The 16,219-nt window shown below is 46.8% G+C and overlaps 1 protein-coding gene across 1 annotated transcript in view; it reads right to left on the bottom strand.

Moving 5' to 3' along the window:
• Positions 1-469: 469 nt before the first annotated feature.
• PHACTR3 (phosphatase and actin regulator 3) overlaps positions 470-16,219 on the bottom strand; it is a 243,048-nt gene continuing 227,298 nt past the window's right edge. The window contains exons 9-13 of the mRNA XM_087444870.1: positions 10,538-10,593; positions 6,478-6,539; positions 5,338-5,478; positions 3,446-3,522; positions 470-1,225 (exon numbers count right to left, since the gene is read on the bottom strand). Of these exons, the coding sequence (XP_087300996.1) occupies positions 1,210-1,225; positions 3,446-3,522; positions 5,338-5,478; positions 6,478-6,539; positions 10,538-10,593 (352 nt within the window). The 3' untranslated portion in view covers positions 470-1,209. The remainder of the gene's footprint in view (positions 1,226-3,445; positions 3,523-5,337; positions 5,479-6,477; positions 6,540-10,537; positions 10,594-16,219) is intronic.

Here is a 16,219-nt window from a genome sequence, read left to right on the forward strand (position 1 = left end):
CTACAGAGAAAATAAATATCTTGCTGAATAGCAGAGCTGGGATTTGAACACAGGTTCTGCAAGCTCCTAAAGCCATGCTTCAAGCCACTGTGCTTCCTGCCTCACCACTGTACCAGGGGGGAGGGAAGGAGGGTCGTTTCTGTGAGGACACTTATTCACAGGCCAAGTAAAAAGATCTTTCAGGGAACATTTATTTTTATTTAACTTATTTTCCCCCTTTGTGCCAGGATTACTTTTTACTTTTGTGCCGGGGTAATTTTCCTGTTTATAATCTTCTCTCCATCTAAACCTTTGTCTCTTATAACCAAGTTTTAATAATGCTTGCAAATGTGAACTTAAAAATTCTCTTAAAGAAGGTGTAATTTTCATCTTGGTAGAATTTTTCAACAAGTTCTTACTTCTGGGTTCATTACTCAATGATAACATAAACTTAAATTAACTTGAAAAAGGTAATTTGATTTTCCAAGGCACAAACCACATATACTAACAGAATTTATAAAACAAAGCACACAAAAAGTTGGCATTCTCTTTTATGTGTTTGGATTCTGATGGCTCAAAAGTAATAAAATTTGACTTATTTCACAGATCCTTATTCTAACAAATCTCTTATCCCAACCCCAAGAAAATGTAAAACCCAGGTTAATTTCCTGCAATAAGTAGTCATTTAATTAAAGGACAAAATTAACAGGAATCAAAATGTTGCAGCTGTATTTTTTTGTTAGACATTATATAAAAAAAGGAAAAGTATAATACAGTAAATCATTTGTATAACATGAACTTAAAGAGTTCTCAAATTAATCGTGATCAGAATAAAAATGTCTTTTCAACATAATACTGAATGACACTGCGTCACACATCCCTCATGTCAGAGGCCTTGGAGTGATGAGCCTGCACATGCACGTTGCCCATCCTCCGTTACACTGCAGAACCGTAAAGCAAGGTTGAAAGGCAGACAGTTTTCTTCTGGTACAGTTACTTTGGGTCTTAACTGACCCCAACAGTTCACACTCCTCAGACAACAAGAGTGAAGCGTGTCCTCTGGTTTCTCCTCTTACAGGTAAGTGCGGCCAAGATTTCACCTGTGTATGTGATCCTGCTCCTCTCACAAACACAGCAAGTAGTCTTGAGCTGAACTTCAGGAAAGTTCCCTGATGATTGTTCAGTGTTGGTATCAAAAATTAAACACCAATTCTTCTCAGAAGAAAATCTCTATGGCCTGTGGAATCTAGAAATTATAAAAAGACAAATAAGGTTATACGTCTCTAAGTTAAAATTGCCAAAACCTTCCACAAATAAATTGATTGCTATTAAAAGCTTCTCAGAAGTCCAACATGTAGAACATGAGGATGGACCTGCTTTGGTTAAAGTAGTGTAGAGCCACAAAGGGCTCCCAACTCCCCGCCCCTCTCATACCTCAAAAGGAATTATATGATGAATTCTTAAGACTACCTACAACTTAGTTTGAAAGCTGCTAGTTAAGCCCTTGAAGTACAAAGAAAGGCCAGGGCTCTGCTAAATCAGTAGAAGTAATGAACTGATTGATAAAACAAATTATTGGAAATTATAGTAGAGTTATGCTTTTGTTTTGTTTTTGTAGAATTGGTAATGTATTTGTGGTAATGTTTAATACACTTAAGAAAATCTCGAGCCAGCCCTGATGGCCTAGTGGTTCAAGTTCGGTGCTCACTGCGTCAGCAGCCCAGGTTCGTTTCCTGGTCGTGAAACCACGCCACCTGTCAGTTGCCATGCTGTGGCGGCAGGTCACATAGAAGAACTAGAATGACTTACAACTAGGATATACAACCATGCACTGGGGCTTTGGGGAGGGGAAAAAAAATCTCATATGACTAAAAATATTGTTCTGACTTTAAAAAATTAACATCAAGTGCTAAAATGTGGTGGTATACAAATTTCATTATTATTTCCTGATGTCCAAGTTTTGGACTCACTCTTAAAATTCTGTCATCTAAGAAAGCTATGAAGGACTTAGGAGAGAAAATACATATTTTTAGTAAACATCTCTTTTAATAATGTATAATGGGAAAACGTATTAAATATTTTGACATTACCATACATAGAATATGCAGTAATTGTATCCTGTTTCATAGAATATGCAGTAATTGTATCCTGTTTCTTTAACAGAGTGAACATTAAAAATAACTTTGAATGTTTTACTAGAGAATGTTTATTTCCTAAACATTTTTGAGTGTTTTGAACAATCACAAATAAGATGATCTATTCCTGCCCAAATGTATGCCAGTTATGGCGGGAACCTTAAAAATTTTTTAAACAAACCATTTACTTGTGTCATTTTCTCCTGCCCTTCCAACCTCCGCTTCCTCCCTTGATATATTCATCCTAAAGTGTCTTGTAGGGTGGAATTCTGTCTCACCTGGTTTCTCTTCCTCAGCCACACTGAGCTTACAGAGTAAATCTTTTAAATAATAATTGCAGTGGCCACTTTGTGACAAACAGAAAATAAAAGGAATCCATTATTTTAGTTTAAGGCAATTATCTATACTTAGGGGTTCCTTTCTCTTTGTATCTGGGGCTTGAGCATCTTTAGACAAAAGGAAAAATGACAGAGCCACTGCTACAGCTAAAGGCTCACTGAATCACGGTCACCCCCTTGAGGGTCAATGGTCTAGAAGAACTTCAAACACTATGACTTGCCATGGCCACGGAAAAGGAGGAGGGAAAATGCTGCAAGAATATGTAGCCAAATGAGCAAAGAGAAGTAAGTCTTTTCCCATTTCATCATCAGTCAGAAACCCCAAGTTATCTCTGGTTAGGATAACATGGACAGAGAATACAATTCATCTTCACGAGAAAAGTCTTAATTATGGAAGAATCAGCCAATATATTCCTACTGGAATATAAGCTCCATGAAGAAGGGAACCTCCTTTTCTTATTCATAGTTGCATTCTCAGCACCTAGAGCGGTGCATGGCACACAGTTTTTTGCTGAGGAAACAAATGCTCTTTGAGCTTTGGGGAAGCATTAGCTTGTGTTAAAGATGTGAATATAAATTTAAATAAAATAGGAAAAAGTAAATGGGAGGGTGGGGAGTAATTTCACAGCACTCCTTTGAGGATAAATAAATTGGGCGCTCTATAAACTGGGAAAGTTCTGAATACTAGAGAAGGAGAGTTAAAAATATAGGTAAATTACTTTCATTGCTTTGAGACTAATTTTCTTAAATATATATTAGCTACTTAAATCAATCAATCACCTGTATAATACTGTTCTACATATCACCTTTCACCAAGCCCTATAAGAAACCATGGGAGCAAACAGCACTTTTTATTGAGGTGCATTCTGTCTGTTCCATACAGTTCTCTGTAGAAATACTGAATTTGTTTATCTGAATATAGGTCTTTGTGGTGTTTTTCTTTTTCATACCATGTTATAAGTATCATGAAATTCATACAGACAGAAATCTGACCTTGTCAAATGCTTGCTTGATGCATGTACCTCCATTTCATTACTTTTGTATTCATTTAGTTCTTTACGAATTGCTGCCTGAAATTTAAAAACAGGACATTGTTTCTCAGGACATTAAAAAGTTAACAGGAAATTAGTATCGTGGTTATGAAGTAACGGCCTTTCCTAATACTTGCTGACTTTTGTTGTTTTGTAATATATTCAAAAAAAAAAAAACTTTTTGTTCAGCATTTAGACTCTTACTCATCTTTATAGTCCTACCAAGCTAATACATAGCTGGTGTTCTGGAAGTGTTTAGGGAAGTTAGTTGCTGTGCTGGAGTAGGAAGATAACCGCCCTCTGTTCCACGATACAGAGATGGACCAGGCACATGCTTAGGACACTTACAAGATAGGAATACCAAAATAATGAGTAAAGTTCAGCTTTTGGTGAACTTACTTGGAATTTTGCAGTTAGATAATCTAGAAAGAATCATTCTAACTTCAGCATACATTTATATTTTGTGTAATTTGAAAAATTTGATTGTCACTCCATGGGGGTGATTATATTATAGGTGTGTCATTCCATGGGGTAAGGTATGGATCATTGTCCTTTCAGGGCCTCTCACCTGGCCCTCCTCTAGCTTTTCTCTCAGATAAACCCTCCAGGTGGACACAAACAGACACGGCCTCTGGGACAAGCAAGGGCTTTGAGTCAAAAATTTCAGCGGAGTATTATTCCCATACTCAAACAGGTCTGTGGCCAAAGATACTTTTCTTCTCCCCTTATGACTGCACTCCTCTGAGCGCATCGACCGGGGGTAACCAAGAGAGTCAGTCCAACTACAGGAGGTCTGCACCTCCAAGATAACGTAATGCCCACGTGCAGTTATTTATAACCTCACGTACTCCTACTCAGCATATAAAGGAGCAAATTCAGCAAACTCACTGGCTGAATGTATTATTTTCTTCTTCCTAAAGGCTTTAAGAGTTCTGAAAATCACTAGTGGCAGGAAGATATGCTAGAAAGACTCTGTAGACAGACACTTCTGGGTTTAAATCCTTGCAGTCAATAGCATTTGACCACAGACAAGAACTGACCCTCTCCAAGCCTTTCCACGTCATCTGTTCAATAGCATGTCTATAGGGATAATAACACCTCTTTCACAGGGATTTTTTTGAGGACTCAATGAAATAATACCCGACAGGCTGGGTTCACTACAGGGCAGAGTAAGTGCTCAGTGAATGTTAATTCCCTCTGCTTCACCCCTTAGCCTCTGTGACCCACTGCCTCCTTGCTGCCTTCCTGCCTCTCTAACCATTCAGTTCAGACTGCTCAGGAGCTTCCCAAAGACACCTCAAACTGGACCAGTCCAGGACAGAATCCAGAGCCACCCCTGTCTATACTGTAGAGGCTTTCCGGAATGCCTGCTGGATCTCTTCCATTCCTCTTTGTCCCCACTGTAGCTCATTTTGTTTAAACCTATGTTGTCTAGTCTCTTAGGCCAGCCTTACCTACTTTTGATTCATCCCCCAGACCAAAGTTTCTCAACTTCCACATTCTTGACATTTGGGACTAGATAATTCTCTGTTGCGGGGGCTGTCCTCTGCATTGTGAGATGTTTAGCAGCATCCCTGGGCTCCACCCACCACATACTAGTAGCATCCCCATTTGTGACAACCAACAATGCCTCCAGACGTTGCCAAATGTCCCTAGGGGCAAAACTGCCCCTAGCTGAAAACACAGCCCTAAGCCTGGATTGTCTTTGTGAAACCAACATCTAGTCAAGGCATAGGCTTAATTTCAATAGCTGACAGCACCCACTGTCTGAGAATAAACTCCCTGGCATGACGGGATCTGCCCTCATTACATGATACTGTCCCCCTGCCCGGCACAGACAGGTCTGTTCTGTACCTTATCTGCTGCTGACAGTCTCGTCCAGGGTTTGTCTGCCCGTCTGTCATAATCTTGTGCTTTCGCCACTTCCACATAATCACTGAATCGTATCAGAATTTTTCTGTCTCTTAGTTCATCAACTGTGGGTCTCTGGTTAAGCTAAAATAAAAGATCATCATAGTTAGGTATGCCAAACAAGCTTTCTTAAAGTACTCTGAACAAACAGCACACTTCTATAAATAAAGATAAAACTGAAACTGTGAAATACAACCCTAATGCAAACAATCTGTAATGTAAAGGGCTTAAATTATACACTCTTAATTACAACCCCCTTCCCTTAACATAGTTCATCAGGACACACACCCCCAGTAGCCGAGCAGTACCCTATATAGAGCAGAGACTCGAGGAAAGGTTGATGAATTAACTTAGAGTAAATTTTATGGCAGCAGCTTCTTGGTTTCAACTATCATTAGATAAGCTTTAAAAAAAAGTTACTGATAAAGTTAAAATGCTAACTACTGCTGGTACTCATAAGTCAAACTCAGGAAGGATGAGATTTCATTAATTATTACGGAGCACAGTGGAGACAGGGAACACCAGAACACTTCAATTCAGAGACGGGCAAAGCTTTAAAAGTAGATCAGGTTTATGGAGCTGCTACCTAAAATGGCCATAGGAAACTTAAACTGTCTGAGTCCCAGATACAAACCCTTAAGGCTAATAAGGTTTTCAGCAATCTGGAGCCTCTAGACAAACTGAAGGTAACCAGAGTCTGAAAGGTAACCGAAACACTGCTATCCAGCTATGCTTTTCTCAGGCACTGTGTAAAGATCTCAAATAAATGAGGAAAATGCCCAGTTAACATCTGGCTTCCTAGAAATAAACAGAAATGTCATCTGGATTGTCCTGCCACACCACGCTGCTTCTGTGCTGGGTAAGGACCTCATCCCTAGGCATGTCAGAGTCATACCCTGGGATGCGGCAAAAGCCCTGCTCTGAGTGTCTGGTGAGTGAACTCACTGCTGCCCAGGAAATCCTCATTCACGATCACAGAGTGATGTCTTGCATCACCCATTCCAAGTGCTACAGAAGCAGCTTTTCTCTAGTCCACCTTTTTCCCCTTGATATTCAAGAAATAAAATACTTAAATTATAGTACCTTTCTTGTCAATCTTTGCTTGATTTCTCTTCTTTCTTCCTGCTCAGTCTGATCGTTCCTTTCTGTGCAAGATTAAAAAAGAAAAAGAAAGGAAAGAAACAAATTGAGACTCTTCTCTTCGGCATGGAAGTGTACTCAAGATCTCCACATTTCTAGTAGCTGAAGGAGGAATATCAAGGACACATTGTAGGTGACACTTTTTTCCATATAACTTTGTTTTTCTTTACTTTGCCAGTCGCTGCTCAGGACATCATGGTCTCGTTACACAGAAACACTTGTATAAGGGAGCTTTGCCATCATCCCAGCCTGGTTCTCCTTGGCCCTTGTCCATGTCAGAAATAACCTCACATATTGCTGCTGTGCATTTAGATGCAGGAGAAATGGGAAACGGATCTCTCTCTCTCCCTGCTCTAATCAAATATCTCTATCTGTATATTTATATCTAGGAACATAGATGGCAAACAAAAATAGCTTTAGTAGGATAATTTATATATACATATTTTATATACATATATATATAAATGAATGTATGAGTATGAATAGAACTGTCACTGTTTGCTTTTTTTTTTTTTTTCCCATTTAATAGGTATACATACTTGAAGACAACCAACCTAAGACAAGGAACACCCTCTTCAGTTTCTGGGCAATGTATGCTTGCCTAGAATTTATATTTTAAAGGTATACGTCAAATCCAAACATACTCATGAACCCAGCTGACTCTCCATTGCAGAAGCGAGCACACTTACATGAGATGCCTTTTAAAGGATCCTGAGTCCCTCGCCAAAATTGGCTTTGCTTGGTGAGTTGTGACTATTAACATTCAAGCTGTGCTCACACCTACACATGGGAGCTAAAAATAGAGCAGAATGCTGAGATGTAGTGTAAAATGTATGCCTTGCCCTGGGGTAGGAGATAATGGATGTCCTATTTCTGGCTCTCTGTTGCTAAATAAACCTCAGGTCCCTGACCTGAACATAGTTCCAGTCCTAGGAAAGGGACCTCATCCATCAGCACTCCTAGAAGCACTGCCAGCTTCAAGAAAGGGAAGTCCTGCTACTTGCAGTTAACATAACTTCACACTATCTGCCTTTATTTAAAACATTCCAAACACTTTTGCATTTGGGGGCTTGGGTATATGGAGTTTAGTACATTAGCGATTGCAGTTTTCAGTGATTTTTTTTTTTAAAAAGGAAGATTCATCTTGCATTTAGGTGTTTTAGAAAAGGAAATGAAACCCTGTTATGTTCCTGGTTCTTGATCCAAGTGATAAACAAGAAGAAACCACTTATAAGCTCTAATCAGAAAGCTGGCAATACAATTAGAAAAAAAAACTGTGATAGTATCACATATAAGGCCAATCATGAGGGATTTAAATGACGATATGAAACTAATTCTTTAGATTTCTTAAATATAGGCCATGGACAAATCTCAAGTGCAGCCTCCATGTGAAAACACTGAAAACAAATCAGATCTTTCCTTTTTTTTTTAATCGTGAACATCAGCATCATTACCAAGGCCATATAAGCACAGCACGTGCTCTGGAGAGCTGATCTTTGAAAGTGCCCGGCAGGGTCCTTCTCGACCAGGTGCTCTGTAGGGCACCAACTCCAGGAAGTCCTTCCTCAGAGCCTAAGCCACAGGCTCACTCTCTGAGCTCGACTCAGCAATGGGTTTGTGGATCTCTTATTCCTAGACCCAGAAAACCTGTGCCTTATACAAAATGAGGGAGCCATGATCAGAGCCTCCACACCCAAGTTTTCCGGAAATAACGTCAGTAGCGTGGACAGTCCCACACAAGTCTTCCTAAGTAATCAGAGATGTATTACTGCTCCTAATGCAGCAGTTAGACCATGCACGATGGAGCTAGGCCACCTGGTTGTGAACTTGAGCTCTACCCTCTTGTCAAGATTCATGTTAGTCTTCTTACCTCCCTGAGTCTTAGCTTCCTCACTAGGGAAATGCGGACAGCAGGGCAAACCTCACAACCACGTTGTAATGATTAAATGAGGGAAAACAGGCAGGCACTGAGTACAATGCCTGGCACACTGGGTGGGCCTAATGTAGATTTATCATTTTTAGTACCATCATATATAAAGGGGCCACTGTGTCTTATGTTCTTATATCCATGAATACACAGGCCAAGTTCTGAGTGTTCCTCAGACATGATGGCAATTAGTCATGAGCTCCTCACTTGAAGGGGGCAAGTACAGCGTGATGATATTCTAAGAACTGATTACAGGCAGAAAATGCAATATAGTATGAGCGTTCAAGGCCGGGGTTAAGGGCCTGTGGGTATGATGTTCTACACTGGACTATATTTGGTTACCTATTCTCACCTCCACAGAACAAAACAAAACAAACACCCCCACAAACTAGAAGTGAATTCTCAGATGCTCCCACCCAGGGCATGAGAAGCTTCCAAGCTAGGACACCCCCGACTGGTGCAATAGTGAAGAAGGGATTGCCACAGCCACAGTGGCGGAAGCCCATTTCTGCCCCTTTGTGCACTGAAGGTGAATGCACACGGTTCAGTCACCCACTTGCCATCTCTATTCACCAAGCACAGATCTATTAAACAGCCTCCACGTTTATTTACAAAGACTAACACAACGAGAAGCACTTGCTGGTGAGAGGACCTGGCCATCCACAATAGCGGGAAAGAGGTCACAACCGACAGGAGAAACGGTTCCCAGGAGAGAAGCCTCTGCCTCCTGTGGGCAGGAGGCCACTCCAGGGTGGCACAGCCTGAGTCTTGAACTTGCCCCATTCACATCTTGGATTACTGCTTTCAGGAGCATCTGTGACTTACAAGCTTTATAAATAAGTGACAATTTTTAAAAATTCAAATATTTGGTAACAAATGGCTTGACTTTTCTATCTGCCCACTTGACGAAGCATGTTATCAATGAAAAGCTTTTCTTTAAATCCTCAGACGGGGCCTGGTTCACATAATATAAAATAGCAGTTGCCCTATCTTAAGTTTAAAAAATAAAACGAAGAATTCTTAATCTTAGGGTTAAATATTTCCAACAGTCTATAAAGGAGGGAATTTTTTAGGCAGTTAACGAAGGCATTGAGACAAAGCAAGGGGAGAGGAATCAGGCAGGACCCAGCACCCAGACCAACCAGAGGCTCCGCGGTCTGCTATCTGACAGGAAGTCAGCCTCGGTGCTGTTGCAACTTTGTAAAAAGATGTTCAAGGAATAAACAACTAAACTCAAAGGATGTCTGCAGTGTTCATCACATAAAGAGAAAAAAAAATTAAAATACTCTAAAAATCCAGGCCCTTAGAAGACACTCTTTAGAAAATGTTTTGAAAACTAAAGCCCGTTGGCCAGATATGTAAAAACTATCTGAGAAGGATTTTACCTCCCCAAATCATCAGTGACTCTAATGAGACGGAATGGTGTCCTCCACAGTGTGGAGGCTACTCCTGGACACCAATGCTCAGCATGTGTTTTAATTACACACCAAACTGTGGCAACCCAGGGGTGTGGGGCCGGCAGGGGGGCCCTGGGGTCACAGTTTCCAGCCACAGAAGATGTTCCCACCTTCACTGTTCCTTTGAGCTGTCTGCTTTACTCCTCAGGTGGACCAACCAAGAGGCTGTTCTTCTCTGGTGGGATTCATGACCCCCTCCACATCTTGCCTGTGATGTCTGCGCCCATCAGGAGCCCCCACCCAAAGCCGCCAGAGAAACCTGCTTGAAACCCAGCACGCACAAAAAGATATTCATTCCTTTCCCTTAGTTCTATAGGGCTGACTACTTAACTCTGAAAATAGGGATTTAATCATGCTAGGGGGAGAGTTTTGGTTTTTTTTTTAATTTTAAAGGGGGATATTTCTGGGTGTATCAACTTTCCTCCAGGGGCTTGCTTTCGGAATTCCTCAGTTGCTCAGATGTAATGGGAACACGGAGCGTTCAGCCCGCAGAGACGGGCTGGGTTTCGAACACGGGAGAAAGGCAGCGAGTTAGCCCCTGCCCCGCACGCCGGGCTCCCGCGCCGGCCTCAGCGCACACACGTGAGGGGAGCCTCTGGAGGGACCACCAGCTACTCACGTTTCAAGATATTTCTCCTCTCCAGTTCCTCCACAGCAGGTCTTTGGCTCAGCCGTCTGCGGAAAAACACTAGAATTACATTTTGCACCATGGTGGCCGCCTGCAAATTCCACCTAGGGTCTGCGAGGGTCGGAGGTGGCCGGCACACCCCCTAGAGCTCGCTCCCCAAAAGCTGGAGGAGAGGAAGGGGACCTCTGCTGGCCGCCTCTTGCTGGCAAATCGAGTCCGGCCCCACGCGGGAGGGAGGTGGCCCGCCGTCACGGGGCGGCCGGGGCAGTGCGCGCTCCGCCTCTGGACGTGCGGCTGCGGCTCTTCATCTCCGGCGCCCGCCCGAGCCTGGCCGTCCGGGCGGCGGGTGTAAGCGGCGCGGACACCCGTTCGCGAGACCGTGTCCCGGCCGCCGGCAGCGGGCGGGTGGGGAGCACCGGCGTCTGCAGCCTCCGCCTGGCGCTCCGGCCGCGCCCCCGGGTGGCCGCGCACCACGCCGGCCCCTCCGCTCCTCCGCGCGGGGCCCGCGGCGCGCCCGCCGCAGGGCAGCGACTGCGAGCTGCCGCCTCTCCTCCCCGCCCCCGCCAGGGAGCCCGCGGCGGGGGGAGCGGAGCCAAACTGGGGGTCTCCTCCCGCACCTCCGCGCACGAGCCCGGCGCCCCCGCGCCTCCCGCCGCCGGCACCGGCCACGACCCAGACACCGCGATTGTGCCATGAAGGCAAATCATTATTCCTTACACATGGCTCCTCCCCGAGGGAGCTGGGGGATGCAGCCGGAAAAAAAAACCCGTAAGTAAATAAAAGGCTTGTCAGGAGAGAGAGGCATAATTAGCCAAAATTAATGCCAAGCACCAATTATTATCGTGACTCCAATAATGCTGTCCTTGGGTCAGAGCCAGAAACCTTCCCACTTCCGGATCCCGGAGCCACTGCGGGGAGGCGACAGGCCTGAGCATTTGAATGCCCAGAATTTGGGGCCATAATACTTTGCCCCAAAGAAGATGTTGCCTCCAGAGATATTTGTCTCCTATTTATAATCCCTGTCCCAGCACAAAGCCCAGGGCGTCCCCCGGGCTCAGCTGTTCCTCCCTCCACTCTGAACACTGACAGTGTGCTGTGCGGTTCCCCTCGGGCTTTGTGTGTCTGCTGGCTCTGTGGGTGGTTGTTTCAACATCTTGTCTCCATGTTGGTGAGACTTGAACCTGCCCCCAAGAACTCCTGGCTGGGACCCAGGGGCGAGGGCCTCCCGATCTATCCCAAGCAATGCATGCAAACCCTAGCTCACTGGATGGCGCTCCCTGCAGCCGGGTCAAAATACCCCAAGTGCCATTCATTCACTCACTCAGTAAATGACTATGGAATATTTCCTCTGTGCCAGGCACTGTTCCAAACCCCAGAAAACTGTGGTGAACAAGAGGAGCCTTCCCTGCCCCTGGAGAGCTCACAGTCTAAAGAGGAAAGCAGACAAATGGTAAACAAACGAACAAGATCATTCCAGAGAGCCGTCAATGTCGTGGAGGAAATAAAACGTGGGGATGCGATGGATGAGCGATGGAGCAAGGGAATTTAGGGGAGATCCATTTCCGCTCAGCCCCACTGCATGAAGAGAAGGAGTCAGCCGTGGGAAGACCACACCTCTCTAGACACAGTGTCTCCTAACTGCTTACCTGCTGGGCTTGAGGGCTGAGGGCGAGAGGAGAGGAGGGATAAAGGCAGGCTTCATGGAAGAGGAAACTTTGGGCAGAGTTGTAGAAAATTCACACGGTGGGGTAGGGGGGAGGGGAAGCATGTGTGAGAGCCTGGGGATGGAGGGAGATGAAGGAAGAGAACTCTTCAGGAACTCAGAGTAGTCCTGGTGGCTGGGGGGACAGGGGGGGTGATGGGAGCAGGCACACCAGGGGAGAGGGCTGGAAAGAGTTCAGTTAAACCTTGCAGGGCCTTGAAAGACGTGCTATGTGATTACGCTTCGTGTATTTGTGGGTAATGGGGAGCCAGCGAAGGTTCTGAGCAGGGCAACGATGTGGTCAGCTCTGCAGTGTCTGGACGTCTGAGCTTTCCCATCCCTGTCTCAGGAAGCCCAGGCCCCCTGCCGGCCTGCTCATAGAAAGGGCCACCCCCAAGGGCATCCAGGGGGTCCTGACCAGAAAGGTGGTGCCACAGAGCGTGAGGGGATGGGACATGGAACCAGGAAGACAAAAGCTTGAGACCTGACTTTGAGACCTGTCATCTTCTAGCTGTGTGTTCTCAGGCAGATTATTTAACATCTCTGAGCCTTGTCTTCTCATGCAAAATGAAGACTAATAATAGATCTTCAGAGTCATGAGAATTAAGTGAGATAACGCACAAAAGCGTTTTATAACCACGTTTGCTTGGAATATAGTAGCTTCTCAAGAAATCATCATTACTACTGTTTCAAGTGTAAGTAAAGGACATCGAGTTTATCTTTTCAAAAGCCTTTCTAGATGTCATGTCTGGTGCCTTCAATCCACACTTGTTCTCTGACATTTACAAGCAAACCCTGTTTTCAGAAAAGCAATCGCGCAGAGATTTGTTCCCTGGCCTGGAGATTGCTCCTCCCTGTGTGCCTTCGCTCTGCGGCCAGGAACTTTCTGCTGTAGCCCATCCACAGCCCTCAAGTCCACTTCCAAGTCCAGGCGCTGCAGGGACCACACGTGACTCAGTGGGGCAGGTTCTGCTCCATCATGAGTGACTGTGGAAATGCACTGCATCAGTCAGACCCCACCTCTTCTCTCACTTGCGCGCGTCCCAGGCATCCTACCTCTCCCTCTGACCTACTATACACTTGAGGCTGGCACGCCAGTGCAGCTGGTTTTGCAACCTGGCGCCTCAGCTGGCTTTTCTAGGAATTTCACAGGGTTCAGGTATCTGCCGGGTTCACACCCTGGCTCCAGTGCTGGCCAACCTTGTGGCTTTGGGTAAGCCACAGAGCCTGATCCGCATATCCTCACTTCCCAGGGGTGCCGTGCAGAGTAATTGAGATGATGCAAGAAAAGGTTCAGCTCAAGGGCTGCGCCGTCGTGACTGCACAGTAAACGTGAGCTGTCTTTACTGCTTTCGTTGTCATCCTTATCACCATCGTTATTACGACTACCATTATTATTAGGTTCTCAATAAAAACTGTGGAATCGTACGGAGGCATTTAAAATATACCAGCACGTACTCCCCCAATTCCACGTATGAAAACCCGGGAAGGGCAGATAAACACTGGTGTGGGAAGACCTGTCAGGTCTCACCTTCAGAACAGGGCACCCAGGGGTTAGAGCCTCAATGAATCCGAAACTCCGTAAAACGGGAACAGCAAGAGAGCCTACATGGGCCAGGGCCAGGTTAAACGAAATCAAAGCCTTTACTCAGCACACCCTGCCTTTCACACGCTCGTTGTCCCTGCTGCCGCCCGTCCGCTGTCTTCCTCAGCCCTGGTCTCTGCCGCTTCACCTCAGTGTCCACCAGACACACACACCCACACGGACACACACCCACTCACACCTACGCTCGCACACTGCCTCACACACAGAGCCTGGTGCCTAGTGACCGCCGGCCGCTCAGCCGGGGCACCCGCAGGGATCGCAGAGGGAGGGGGCCACGCACTTCCTCAAACCTGAAAAGCACCCCAGACCTCCTGCGATACTGCCCGGCAGAGGCTGCTCCTCCGTGGAGCCTTGTCTTTTCCTCCAAAATGAGGACTAGAATAGACCTTCTTCAGGTGTGAGAACTGAATGAGATGATGCACAGAAGTGTCTACACCAGTGCTGGCCTGGAATACAGTCACGTCTCAAGAAACATCTCGAGAAAACCCAAGCTGGGAGTTGGTCATGGGCTGAATTCCCAGAAGGGCATTTCATCTAATTCACGTGTCTCGGGAAAGCGTGGACATCTCGCCACCAAAATCTACACCATCGGCCCGAAGGGTGAAGGCGGTGGGTCCTCCCACTCCCCTCAGGGCCTCGCCGGCTGCTAGTGTCCCAGAAGGCTGTCAGGTTGGGAGCCAAAGCCGGCCCCAGGGAGCCTCTGAATGAACTAGAACAGGCAGTCCTCTGGGTGGACGCAGCCCCGCAGGCACACAGCTGCGAGCAGAACACAGTGCAGGCTGCTGGGCTGTCACTCACCTGCCCCTCTACCCAGGGGGGACCCGGGAGCCCACGGCTGGCAGAAGACCCTGGGCCCCAGGCAGCACTGCCAGCCCAAGCCCCCCGCCGCCCCCGTGTGGTTCTTACCGGGAGAGAGGACCCTGATCAGCGGGGGGAGGCGACGGAGCAGGCCCCAAGGTGGTACTACAGGTCCCGAGTCCCAATCTGGACTCGCTCCTACGCAGGAAGACCATCCCGCACGGGGACCCACCTCATGACACTGTGAACCCCTCCCTCAGCTTAACCCGACCTTCCTTCGTCAGAGGTTTAGTGAGTATGGACGACCCGCCCGGCCCTGGGAGGCAATGGTGAGAAGTCACACCCAGCCCTGCTGTCAGGGAATGCAGGCTCGAGTGGGGGGCAAACATTCACTCCATTATCACACAAACAACTGTGCATTTCAGCAGTGACCGGCGCTAGGAGCAGAACCCGACAGCGCCATAAAAGCCTGACCTGGCCAGGGACCGCTCCCAGGAAGATGACGCTTGAGTCGAGATCCAGAGGATCAGTGGGCATCATTAAGCAAGGAGGTGAGGGGAGAGCCCTGGAGGTAGGGGGAGGAGCATGTGCAAAGGTCCTGAGATGGGAAGGAATCCTGCACGTGCCGTTTAGACTGAATGGAGGTGTGTGCACATTCATGGGGCAGGAGAGCTGGAGTGGGGCCGGGCAGGACCCACATGACCTGGAGCCTGTGGTGAGGAGTCTGGATTATTCCTGGAGCCCGGGCAGGTGCTGCAGGGTTTGAAGCAAGCAGGGGTGGGATGTAGGTGAGGGATGCCAGGATTGGCTTTGCATTCGGAAGCACTCTCTGGACTCTTCTAGACTGCTGTCCAAGGAAGGACAGAGCAGAACCCGCCACCAGGAGACTTGACCTTCTCAGGGCCGGGACCCCCATCAGATAGGAAGGACAGGCACCCCGGCCCACGAGGGGTCGAGGGCTCCACAAAATGCTCAGGACCTGGGGAATATATTGGCTCTACTGTAAGAACATTGCAAATTCCAAATTAATACACATTAGACTAAACATATATAAGACATAATATTTCATCGATTTGCTGCCTGAAACAGCTCAACTCTCCACGCAGGGGTGGGGCTTCCAACAGCAAGAGTGACGACAACCGTGATCTCAAGTCACACAGAGTGATGATGCCCACTTCACAGATGGAGCCATTGAGGCTCAGAGGAGCAAGTGTGATCAGATCACATAGACCTCAGAGCCGGCAGAGGCAGAGAGAGTGGCGTAAACGAAGGAGCAAATGAATGGGTGCTGGCTCCCCTCCCTCACTGTGAAGCGCGCTCCGTGGCCCAGGGGAAGGCTGCTGCCGGAGCATCCTCGCTTTGGAGCTACCGCAGCTAGGGGGTGGCTGGGCTTCAGGAGCTGAGGGGGCCGAGGCTTCGGGGCGGGCGGGATTCCCCAGCTCCCTCCTGATTCAGAACCGGCTGCTGCTGCGGATGACGAGCAGGTGCCGCCTGGAGCTGGGGAAGCCGCAGTCTATTTCTGACTCGCCCCACTCAGAAAGCCGGAGTACAGCGGCTAATTACAGCA

Source organism: Ceratotherium simum, chromosome 21 (genome assembly GCF_057802395.1).
Source record: "Ceratotherium simum simum isolate JZ-2026a chromosome 21, ASM5780239v1, whole genome shotgun sequence".
Taxonomy (NCBI): domain Eukaryota; kingdom Metazoa; phylum Chordata; class Mammalia; order Perissodactyla; family Rhinocerotidae; genus Ceratotherium; species Ceratotherium simum.